The sequence below is a fragment of the Sinohyriopsis cumingii genome, chromosome 19 (assembly GCF_028554795.1).
Source record: "Sinohyriopsis cumingii isolate HCF-2022 chromosome 19, ASM2855479v2, whole genome shotgun sequence".
Classification (NCBI taxonomy): Eukaryota; Metazoa; Mollusca; class Bivalvia; order Unionida; family Unionidae; genus Sinohyriopsis; species Sinohyriopsis cumingii.
The window spans coordinates 1,127,227-1,140,030 of NC_142979.1; the positions used below are offsets into that span (position 1 = coordinate 1,127,227).

Below are 12,804 nucleotides of genomic sequence, written 5' to 3' on the forward strand. Positions count from 1 at the left end.
CAAATCAGTGGAATTATCTAAATGTTTAGCAGGTTTCACAAGCTATAGGCGTTGAATCTGAAACATTTAACAATACATACCTTTACGTGTCTCACTGCTTGTAGGAAGCTTGCTTGCTTTGAATGGCAGGGTTGGCATAACAAGGACGTCATAGGTTTCCAGTGCTTTGTTGTAGGCTTTGGTTAGCATAAGGTTCTGATTCTGGCCAATGGTGTAGAACCTGTTCTGGTAGTTCTGGCTCACATATCCCGTAAACAGAGTTATCAGCTTCCCTGTCTCCGAAAGATCCTGCGGTCGTGCTTTAAATCCACGGGCATAAGCCTCTTGGAGGGAAAGAGGATAAAAGCCTTTGTTTTGATAGCCCTTTCCTGCGATGAAGAAGACAAATAAAGAAGTCTTCTGGGAAGAACGCTGATATGGGTTATCCCATATATACAAGCACACACAGTAACAATTCCCTACGTCAAAAACTGTTAGCGGTTTAAAGGAGGTGGCCAGGTTATCATGGCTTAATACTATTAGAATGGCCACTAACATGCAGAGGAGGCCTGGTCGCAGATGGGCAGACTTGTAAATGTTTCTTCTGAATCCATTGTCTTTAATACAATTCAAAGTAGCATGTGATGGTTATTAACCGAGTCCATGACTGATTCTGCAACTAATCTACATTACAGAACACCCCCACCCACCCCCCTCTCTCTCTCTCTCCAGCGTAACTGACACATATACCTGTAAACAAACGTAAAGCATAACAATCAGTTTTTTTGCTACAGCAGGGAGACTACCGTAATATTTAAATAAACTAAAGTGAACATTACCACAAATGAAAATCGAACATGCTGTCATTTCATTAAAATTATTGTTCGTACAGATGATATAATAACTTCAGCTTATGATAAGAACATAAAATTAGAGTAACCTTGATAAAAGTTTAACCGGTCTTAACAGGTTCAATTATGTAAGGGTACGAGAAAACGTACTTACCTAGATTTTATTGCTCGTAACCGAATATGAAAAAAATTCACTTTGATTAATTAGGAAAAACGTTAAAATTTCAATGTTTTGCGAACAAAAATGCCCCCAGAAAGTCGTATATTTCAGTAAAATGGAACTATCGACTTGCTATGTATGTTTATCATACGTTTACGTCTGTAGTATTGCCTATATTTCTTCATAACTGGGCACACTGCGAAACTATTATGACGTAACCTTATCATATTACCATCTACATACTGTAAAGTATAATAAGATGCCCAATAAAATAAAAAAAAAACACAGAAAAGCAGTAAAGTAACCATTTGGAAAAAAAGGACTTTGAAAACTTTTGAAATGAGAGAAGAACGCAAATGAAACACAGAAGAGTACTAAATCGATTAAGCAAATCTCAAAATAAAATCTTTCAAACGGATGACTACCTTTATGGGATGTTGTTTACATTACCGAATCTCTCTCTCTCTCTCTCTCTCTCACACACACACACACACACAGACCGTTGTTGTTTTCTTAGAGTGGCGAAAACTGTATTGTACAGCAGACGAGACTTTTTATGAAACGTTGGCAAACCACTATTTCAAAGGATTTAGGTGAACTGAAACATTATATCTTGTTTGTTACGCTCTGATCTGGTCCAAAATCGCCAGAAAATAAAATGGCTCCTAATCAAAACTTCAAATACCGTACGGGGGTGGGGTGAATGGGTAGCTGGATGATAAATCCATGATCTTTGCTTTAACACCATGTTTTTTATGTCTCCAAAAGAACACAAAATACATCCGAATTTGTCTATTCACAATATATCAGGTTAGAAACTATTATGAAGAACATTTCAGTTGAAAATAGTTATGGGCATATGAAGCTTCGCATGGATATCATTATGCTATTTGGTTATTTCCCTCCTAAAACGGGGCCCCGAGTGGCCGAGTGGTCTAAAGCGCTCTTCGTTACGGATCACTGCCATCTCACCTCTTCCTGCGTCGGTTCGAGTCTAAGATTCAGCCAATGTGGGTATGTGAGAAAGCTTGCCAGTAGCTTCTCGTGGGTCGGTGGTTCTTTCCGGGGTTTTCCCGGGTTCTTCCTCCACCATTAATACTGGCCGCCATATATAGCCTATCGTGTGCTGAAAAATGGCGTTAAACCCCACAACAACAACAACAACCCTCCTAAAACATAAAAATAGAGCTTGGCCAGCACAAATTTGGTTTCGGCGTGCCCAATTCCTTTGGAAAAAGCGGTTTGCCAACTTTGCAATGCTTTTGGAGTGTGAAGAAATATTCTAACATATAGCTTTATGTGCCTATATGAACGACCAAATCCCACTAGGGCATCTTTTAACCAAAAACAGTCAGGTAGATCCAGAGTTGGATGCATGCCAATTATTCAAACTTCTGTACACGACATAAGAACCGTTGAGTATAAATATTCAAATAGTTCTACGTGTAGCAACCTCTCTTCAGAAAAACCTTACAGGTTTTACAGTTGATCAAGCTCTCTTTTGTGAAGTTGCAAATTTTATGTCGATCTAACAAGAATACATTAATTGAGACCAGACAACCATTAATTAGATTTATTGAGACAGGTGCATATCATATCGCCATACTACCGTGTACGGTAATGTCCTTTAGAGGGAGAATTCTGTTACTAATTAAACATTTGTTTATACAGCAGCCAGGCGGACAATTTAGGACAAGGAAAACTTCATTTTCATGGTAAAGTTGTCACAATTGAGAGCACGCAGAAACTCTGTTACTCAAACTACCAGTTCAAGTTGACCCTGACTTTGGCGCCTCTGGAAAAAGGCGGCAGAGATATTTGATTCTGATTGGTACGTTAAATGAGAGGGCGTGTTCCAACACAAAATTTCATAGGTTTTAATATCGCCCGCATCGAATTTTAATCAGTCTAAGCTTTCCCTACAAGAGGGGACCCAAAGGTTACGACTCCGGGAATTTGCAAGAAATTTCCGTAAAACTGTTGTCCAAAAGGGGACGATTGTCGAAAGGAACCGACGAACTAATTTACCGATTAGAGGGAGGAACGTTGAAAGCAAAGGTAGTGTGACAATTCCATGTAATTTGTTGATGCCATATATAATGCTTTGCTGAAGTTATTTAATTGTATCTGCATGAATTTTTTTTCTACATTCGTGTAATAATTTGCTTTATGAAGTATAACTGTGTTGAGTTTATGCATAGGAAGTTGTACATTAATCTTCTTTAGATAAGTTTGACGAATTGGTTGAATTTGTCGTCTTGTTTGCATAAGAATTATGTTCTAAGAATTTAATACATTACATTAGTTAATTTGATTACCAGAATCCGTGTGAATTCGCCGAATTTAGAAGATTTCACGTATGATTAAGAATAAGTGTATTGACGGAAATGATCTAGTAATTGATTGACGTGATGTATCCTATTTATTCACTGTGTAAACTGAGGCTGGCTCAGAACCCCAGGCCTCGCGTATGGGTTAATGTGTAAGGTCAAGGTGTAACGAATTAGCCATTTGACTAACTAGGGTCATTATAGGATATGTGGAGTCGATTGATAGCCTTAGCGTCTGTTTAGCACTGATAGTGAAATCTGATAACGAGGGAGAATAATGAAGAATTAACCGTTTCATAAATAACGGGAAATTTAGGTTGTCTCTATTTATATTTATCTAAAAGGGAGAAAATAGCTCCAGAGACGTATGGAACGAATGAGGGATGTTATTCTGAGACCTATACGGAGAAGCATAGAGAAGAGTGCAGTGAGACGTATAATCCTGTGACGCAATCCTGCGACGTATTAATTTCTGAAGACTTATTCTGAGAGTGTCCTGAGACGGATGGTAGAAAATATCATCCTGAGATCCAAGGGTCTGAACAGCGACAGAGGAAGCAAAAACAGACTGAGGACGAGCAGGTTATGAAATCGTACAAGACGTTGACTTGGATTGTTCACTCGATCCTATGATGAACTAAATCTATCAGTAACAGATCGGCTATCTTATTTAGATCTATTTGCATTTTCTTTGTATTTCGGTGAAAGTTAAATTTCTAAAAGCAGAGTACATTCCTGATGTAGTGAATTTTCACAGTGTTTGTATGTAATTGATTAAATTGTTTATTTACATGTACGGGGGCTCGTGTTGGTTTGTTCTATATACCTGCTCAGATCTCTATCTATTTCACCTATAAGTTTCACCACTTATATTTATATTTACTCGAACCGGGCAATAACATCGAGGGCGGTCAACCCCTAGATAACGAAAACCAAATTCGGAGGGACAATCACTCCCCCCTCCCCCCCCCCCCCCGTTTAACATCTTTCCTGAGCTGAAATGGAGAATGCCACAGTACAAGTATGTTCTGATCCTCGATTAAGAGGCATCCATAAATTAATGAACGTTTTAAAGATCTTAGGACAACAGACTCAAGAATCTGGATTGGAATACGTGTGGTTAGAGATTCGAATTATGGTACAAATTTCCACAGAAAAACCAATGGCTAGAAGAAAAAAAATTCCAAAAGATAGTACGTGTGGAAGCTCTTACTGCAAACGCTGTGTTAACTACTGCTTCATTGACTAATGCCATATCTAGAGGAGAAGGACCATGGGCTGAAGGAAGATTTAGCGACTGCAACACGATGATCCAACCAATTATGATGCGCTAGTGACAGCACTACAATTTAGCCAATTTCCTTTTTAACATGGCTGCGTTTATACTCATTAACGAGGAACGCGTGAACTTCCAATACTGGTGGCAGTATATAAAAATGGTCTGCATGCCACTCGTGTTCATCAGGTCTTATCATGATGGTCTCTAGAGCTTCACCACTTTTATTTTCGGCCAATGCTTCCAATTTCTCATCGACATGATCACACTAACAATGCAAGGTAGGACTGTGTCTACTTGTCTGAAATAATCATCTACCTGATGATGTCAAAGATGAGTTCTGTAAATGTAACTTTGTTGTGAAGGAATTAGACCAAAGATTCAGCCATGCTGAACCTCACCAGAACCAGAAATGGTTAAATGCAACAGGAGCAAAAGTGTTGGCATCGTAGGAATTAAGATGACCACTTCACTAAAAAGACGGGCTCTGTCATGTAACAACAGGACCTGCATTATAACCAAAACGAGGTCATTGTTCATGGTTGGATGTGATTATCAAATTATTCACATTGAAAACACTCAAGCTAGAATGAAACAGGACAATGAAGATGAAAACGGCATCACGTCAATTCTAAAAGAGTTAACGTGTTTTCGACAGACGTGTTCTGTGATATTCTCTAGAATATTGCTATTAAAGATGTGGCAAATGGTGATATTGAGGGATCTCTTTGAAATTTTCAGGAACTCGGTCAAGTACACAAGTAAATCGAGGACCAACATGATGAATATGTTTTTAAATATTTTTTCCGTAACTATTTTCAACTTAGATGTTGTTCATAATAGTTTCACATACATATATTGAACATAAACGTAGTTGGATGTTTTCAGTGTGTTTGTAGGAATCACGATAATGGCATCAAACTTAAACATCACGACTTCATCGCTCCCCGTTCATAACTTATGAGAGTCTGAAGTTTGACATGGCGGCCATTTTGTTGTTTGGTGATATCGGTCATAAAGCATCAGAATAGAGCATACCCATATCCTTGGACAAATTGTTTTGCCAACTTTTCCTTAAAAATGCTTCCTAAATTTTATTCATCATCAAATCTGAAAATTTTTTCATAATCTATTGATAAAAAATCCCTCATTATGTTTTCAAAGGAGACATATTTTAGTTGTTCAGATTTTATAAGAGGTTTTTACTAGACGAAATTATTTCCAATAAGATTCTGTAAACAGTATATATTTTGTCTAAGCAGAAATTTTAAAAAATCGCAAAATACTGTTCTTTGTTTCCGTTTATTCTATCATTTGTTTTCCTGATTTATGTACATTTTGAGAAATCCAAGAAGTGTCGTGGGCCAATAAATGTTTATCGACAAAATGTAGTGGATCTTCAGTGAGAAATGTAGGCTATCCAAGAACAACAAGCTGAAAGCATTACTAATGATATCACTGGACAACAAATTTTTACAAAAGTCATGTTACTGAAATAAAATTAGTCAATTCTTATCAATTTTTATGTGCTGAACACGAATATGACAGTCAAATTGCAAAATTGGCTCTAGTTTTTTTGTAATCTGCAAGAAATTAATGTTTACATAACGAAATGCATTCCAATAGTAAAAGGTCAACTGTAATAGCCTACCTATAAAAAATCAAGTCATTGACTACATCTTAGATTTCTTCGCCTGTCTCTTGTACAGCTGTTCGGGAGCATCTCTGAGGAGTGTCCAGCAGTAGTCAGCCAGCATTGTAGTGGACCATTTTCCCTGGTATCTTTGTTCCATTGTTGCGATATCTTGATGAAAACGTTCGCCGTGTTCATCACTAACAATACCACAGTTGCTAGGAAAGAAATCCAAATGGGAATGAAGGAAGTGAATCTTTAGAGACATATTGCAGCCAAGTTTCTTATACTTCATCAACATGTCTTCTACTAGTTCCTTATAGTTTTCTGCCCTAACATTTCCGAGGAAGTTTGTAGAAACTAGGCGAAAAGCATTCCATGCTTGTTTCGCGTCACCTTCCAGCAAGTTGTTGAACCGGTCATCTTTGAAAAGCTCTCGAATCTGAGGACCCACAAAAACTCCCTCTTTAATCTTTGCTTCGCTGAGTCGAGGGAATTTTTCATGCAGATATCGGAATGCTGGCAAAGTCCGGTCAATGGCTTTCACGAAGTTCTTCATCAAACCTAGTTTGATGTGAAGGGGTGGTAGCAAGATTTTCTGAGCCTCAACCAGAGCTGGGTGTTGGATATTCTTCTCTCCAATGGCTACATTCTGCCTGCGAGTCCATTCCTTCCTCATGTAGTGCATTTCCCTTGCTCGGCTATCCCACTCGCATAAGAAACACATGTATTTTGTATATCCTTGCTGCAGTCCCATTAAAAGGGCAACTACCTTCAAATCACCACAGAGGTGCCAGCTGTACTTGTTATACTCAATGGAATTCAGTAGCTGCCTTAAGTTATCGTATGTCTCTTTCATGTGGACAGCATACGCTACTGGAATAGATGGAAGAATGTTTCCATTGTGCAAAAGCACAGCCTTGAGACTCAGTTTCGAAGAGTCCACAAATAGTCTCCATTCTTGTGGGTCATGAGTGATTTTTAAAGCATTCATGAGGCCCTCAATATCGGAACAGAATATCAGATTACTTTCCTTTCTGAAGAAAGGCTCCAATTGCTGGTGGCGCTTTCGATATGCAGTAATTGTGACATCTTCTTCTAGAAGATTCCATTGTTGGAGTCTTGATCCTAGCAATTCTGCCTTGTTCTTTGATAAGTCCAAATCACGAATCAGGTCATTTAGTTCTTCCTGTGTTATTCTGTGTGGGGTTGATGATGCACCACAGTGAAAATCTGGATCACTGCATGCTGATGGACCAGAAGAAGAACAGGTCGACTCACCTTTGTCTTCGTCAGATGAATCAAGAGAATATTCTGCTGGAGGTTCTGGAATAGGAAGTCCCTCACCATGTGGAACTGGTCTCAATGCAGACGGAATGTTTGGGTAGACTATTCTCGACTTCTTTCGCTTCGTTATTCCGCCGGAAAGAGGAGGAACCAAGCAGAAGTAACAGTCATTTAGGTGGTTGCTTGGCTCTCTCCACACCATTGGGACTGCAAACGGCATTGATGACCTTTTGCAATTCAACCACTGTGAAAGCTGTGTTGTACATGTAGCACAGCATATATGCGGAGCCCAAGGCTTGTCTTGGTCACCAACCTTGCATCCGAAGTAAAGATGATATGCCTTCTTCACTTGAGAATTGATACTTTTCTTCTGGTTGGCAAATGTCACTTCCCCACGAATATAGCAAAAATTGTCCGCGGTATTAACACACTTTCGAGGCATTACTGTTCTTTATTGTACGTAAATGGATAAAATAATAAGTTTTATGTAACAGTAGCTTGAACTGTCTCGCACAACGTCTAAAATATTTTAAATGCTGAACCTATCTGATTGGGCTTTATATAGTACACTGCTTACGTCAGCTTCAGCAGCCGCCTGGCATTAGTATAATAGGCCTACACATGTATAGTACACTGCTGACGTCAACTTACTTCAGCAGCCGCATGGCATTAGTATTGCATTGCATCAGAAAATGATGCAATCAACTGTGGATGATGTGAGCATGATGGTATTATGCAATGTTACATCATTATTCCGGATGTTGCTGCAGTCCTACTGGAGAAATTTACACAGTGAAACATAGAAAATGAGGTATATGAATATCTTCAAAACGAGAGCCAATACAAATTTTTCACGGTTATATTCGTGTTCGGCACACCAAAATACTACAGATTAGGGCCTTTTCAAGTCAGTAATGATTTCACTGTTGACCAGTGTATGTGAATACTAACCATTGCCTTGAATCATACATTTATCTGTTCCTTCTAGAGCAACAAGAGTCCAAATGTGCACACCTGTAATATTATTGTACAAATTAAAACATTGTTTGAAGTGCAGGATCCTCTTTCAACAGTAAACCATATCTGACGTTATCTGTTTAGATATGGACGCAAACACACACAAAAATTCTTCAAGATAAAAAACTAAAATAAATTTTTTGTTGTTAAAGTAATGTTTCCAGTGAAACGCAGAAATGGACTGTAATGAAAGAATGGACAAAAATAAAGGTTGATCCAGCAGTCGTTACGATGTTACGCTTAATTAATTAATTAAAATTACGCCATCATCTCGATAAGCTACCCCACAACGAACTGCATTGTACATTGTGATCTATCTATCTGTCTATCTGTTTGTCTGTTTGTCTGTCTGTCCGCCCGTCCGTCCGTCCATCCATCCATCCATATAATCTTTCTATCTATCTATCTATCTATCTATCTATCTATCTATCTATCTACCTATCTATCTATTTATCTATCTATCCAAACCAAAAATAAACATTCGCTAAAGCAAAGTTGTAAGAATTTCACTCTCCACACTCTACCATAATAACTGTTTAGATCAGGCACGGGCAACTTTCTCCAGAGCGTTATTTTTAAAGCCACATCCTATGATGTAAATTAATTCATAAAAGCAGCTACGGGCCGAATTTTGCCTACCTCTGGTTTATATAAAATACATCCTGTCCTTCGCCCTTTCTAAATTTTTGAAGATTAAAATCCATTCCATGCTAAACTACTATCAAAAAGCTTTGATTTTACACCTATCATGTCATACTTTGGTGTCCTATATGTTCACCCCTTTTGATATACTAAATCAGCACACACACACACCCCGGGAAAGAAATGGTTTTATAATGTACAGAATATGCTTTGGTTAATTATGAACTGTTCTAAAATGCGAAGTCTTGTTGATATTCTTTCTTTAACGAACAGATCCCTCCCTTACCCTGCTGCAGGACCATTGGGCCAACCATGAAAAACACGCTACGTTCATGGTATACATTGAACATATCCATCCCTTACCCTGCTGCAGGACCATTGGGCCAACCATGAAAAACACGCTACGTTCATGGTATACATTGAACATATCCATCCCTTACCCTGCTGCAGGACCATTGGGCCAACCATGAAAAACACGCTACGTTCATGGTATATATTGAACAGTTTAAGAACTGTACTAATATGAAAATGAAAAGCGTAAACAACAGGGAAAACTGTGCATCCTATGTTTTGGTACCTAAAATTATTTCTAGGCTTGGGCCGGGGGAGAAAAAAATAGCTATACCAAACCATACAAGAGATCTATATTCCACTAGGAAGACACTTGCAACTTGCTAACTTTAACCACCGTATCATAAACGGTAAACGAAGTTCCGCATTTACAAGATACGTGACGGTCACACGGCCAGATATGGCACGAAATTAATGCCCATGCTTTTTTCCAAATAGTGAGTATAACATGTAGAACTTCTGAGAATTTTCTGAACCTGTTCACCACTGAATCGTAATAATTATTAATAAGGTTTTCTTTTACCATTTAAAACATTTAAGCTTGCCGTTAAGAATGATCCTTTATAAAGTCAATAAAATATGCACTGTAGGAATTTGCTATGGACATTCAAATGCAATTGACCTCTATATCAAGAATACATTATGGACGGACAAGAGGCAATCATTTTGCCCCTGATGGCCATTCACACTGCACATACAGGGCATTACAGTGTAACATAAAATAACTCAAGAACTACTAGCTTATTGAATGTGTATCCGTTTGCTGTAAAGCTTCCCTGTATTTTGATATATTAATTTAATCTTATGGTTCTCTTTTGAAATATGAATACTTCGTCATAGAAAAATGGTTATTGTTGGGAAAATAGTTTGGTGTTTTTGCAGAGACAGCGATTCACTTAGAAATTGTTTTAATAATATAAAGGACACCTATACGGGATAACATTTATTATGGACTTTTGTCAAACCCTTATTGAAATATCTCATTATACCTTCACTGTGCATTGGTAAAGACATTTCCTCAACCTCTGCCCCAAGGCCTCGCAGACTGAATGCTGCTTCTTTCACGTGACTTACAACATCCTGTTCACAACCTTCGAAACCCTCCTTAACGAGACCAATCTTTTTCCCAGTGATATCGTTCTTTAGCTGGAATTTATGGAAAAATATGGTTGATAATGAGAATTAGTGATAAGCACTGGGCCATATGTACTTCATTTGAAGAAAATGTGGAATTATTTCGTCTGAAAGACACTGATCAGTGATTACAATGGTGCATGGCCTGGTTATATAATTGTGGGTGTAGTAACCAATGTTTTAGGTCAGGTATTCACAGAAATATGCTACATCTGGAGCTTCCAGAGTCTGTTAGGGGGTCACACATGCAATGAATGACCACTCTCTAAAAAGACTGAATAGAGCAAAAGGTAAAGAAGTTCGAGTTTCTATCCCATGTGGCACGTTTTAAGGTAGAGACATATTTTTACCATTTGTTATTGTGTTGGTTTGGTTGGATTTTCGTGGTAATTTAGCTACCTTTTAAGAAGGAATAGGATGAAAATGGATATTTGAGACCGGCTAACCGGGTTCCGGTTTCCAGGCCAGAAAACACTTCATGATTCCCCATGGCCTTTCCTTACTGAAGATTTTACACACGTCTGCATCTGTGATTGTAGCCCACGTGAGTACACGTGGAAGACAGATCAATATACGCTGACAAAAGGTTACTAGAATTTTACTGCATGCAGCTCAGTTATCCTATTTTGGATCGCTAGCTCAATGGATCAACTTCTGCCGTGGTAACTGATTTATATTCGATAGCCAAAGACTATAGTTTGCTGACTGTATTGAGACTATTCTGTACCGTCGCGATAATTCTTAATAAACGCATATTCACGACTGTGGCCTTAACGAAATTCTTTTCCAAGCATCGGTTACTGTTAATAAAGCCCTGACAGCAAATTTTCAACTGGTGTAACTATAATGGTTATTGCAGTCACAACTTCAAGAACACCAAGGCCAACAACGGTCACACCGGTGATTCCGCAATCGCATCAAAGACCAAACAAACGCGTTTATATTTCGCTAGTAAAGCGGTTTTCTAGGCTATTTCATCTCGCAGCTGTTGTTCAGCATCACTATTTTTCACATCGGTGGCTTTTAGGGTCCATCAAAGTTCTTCTCTTAATACTGTGAGCGCAAAGTATGATTGTCTGTCAGGCTGGCCTTGTTCAGGTGCAAAACGTGCACGCACTTTCAATCAATTACTCTCGTTTACTGGTACAACTTCCTTAATAATGGTAGTCGGTCGATTCAGAAGAGGTTGCGCTCTGTGGAATCACCTTTGGGCCTGGAGAGGGCTCTGCAGTCCCATTCTTTCCTTGCATAGTCGATGATATATGGAACATTGGAAGTCCTTTGTAGATACTGGGACAGACACTGACCTATGGCGACGCTCCTGGAATGCTTCCATCTGGTTATGGTGTTCATTTTCGAGGTCAACTGACGTTTTGTGGGTGAGGGCACCCCAACGGGTTCGGTCCTGTGCTGTTCTTTCTAGCTCTGATGGTTTGAGGCCGCACCACTTTAGACTGTCTTTTGGGGTGTCTTTGTAGCGATTGTGTGGTCGTTCTTGGTTTCCTCGTCCATGTGCCAGTTCCCCAAAGAAGATCTGTTTCGTCAAGCGAGTGCCATCTATTGTGATGACGTAACCTGACCAGCAAAGTTGGATATTGAGCGGCATTGCTTCGATAGTTACTGTATTGGCTTTAATCATGATTTCAAAGTTAGTAACCTTATCTTGCCATCAGATCCTAATGATAGAGAGGATAGCCCGCATATATAATTTCTGCAGCTGCTTGTGGTATACAGTCCAAACCTTGCAGCCGGAGAGCAGGTATATGAGGACCACTGTGTTATACACTTTAAATTTGGTGGACAGGGTAACATTGTCATGGTCGAGTAATCAGGGTTGGAAATGACATTGCCTATGTATTTGAAGCTGTCCACAATTTTTGATAGAGTGACATCAATGGTGATGACCGGATGTAGCGCACTGGTGTCCGTGGCTCACTGGAAAAGAACTTCAGTCTTCCCAAGGCTAATAAGAGGCCAAATCGCTTGGAGGCTTTGGAAAACTGCACTCAGCATTGACTGCAGGTCTCTTGTCTTGTGTGCCGTGAAGGCACAGTCATCAACAAACAGGGCTCTCTGGATAAGAGCAACCAGCGTCTTAGATTTTTCAGTGAGTCGTCATATGTCGAAGAGTGAACCGTTAAACC

General features: G+C 39.1%; 1 protein-coding gene across 2 annotated transcripts in view; it reads right to left on the reverse strand.

Moving 5' to 3' along the window:
• LOC149775036 (uncharacterized) overlaps positions 1–12,804 on the reverse strand; it is a 79,780-nt gene that overhangs the window by 19,913 nt on the left and 47,063 nt on the right. For both annotated transcript variants that reach the window (XM_089943132.1, XM_089943133.1), the window contains exons 8-10: positions 10,516–10,672; positions 8,468–8,530; positions 81–368 (exon numbers count right to left, since the gene is read on the reverse strand). In XM_089943132.1, coding sequence (XP_089799258.1) covers positions 81–368; positions 8,468–8,530; positions 10,516–10,672 — 508 coding nt within the window. The remainder of the gene's footprint in view (positions 1–80; positions 369–8,467; positions 8,531–10,515; positions 10,673–12,804) is intronic.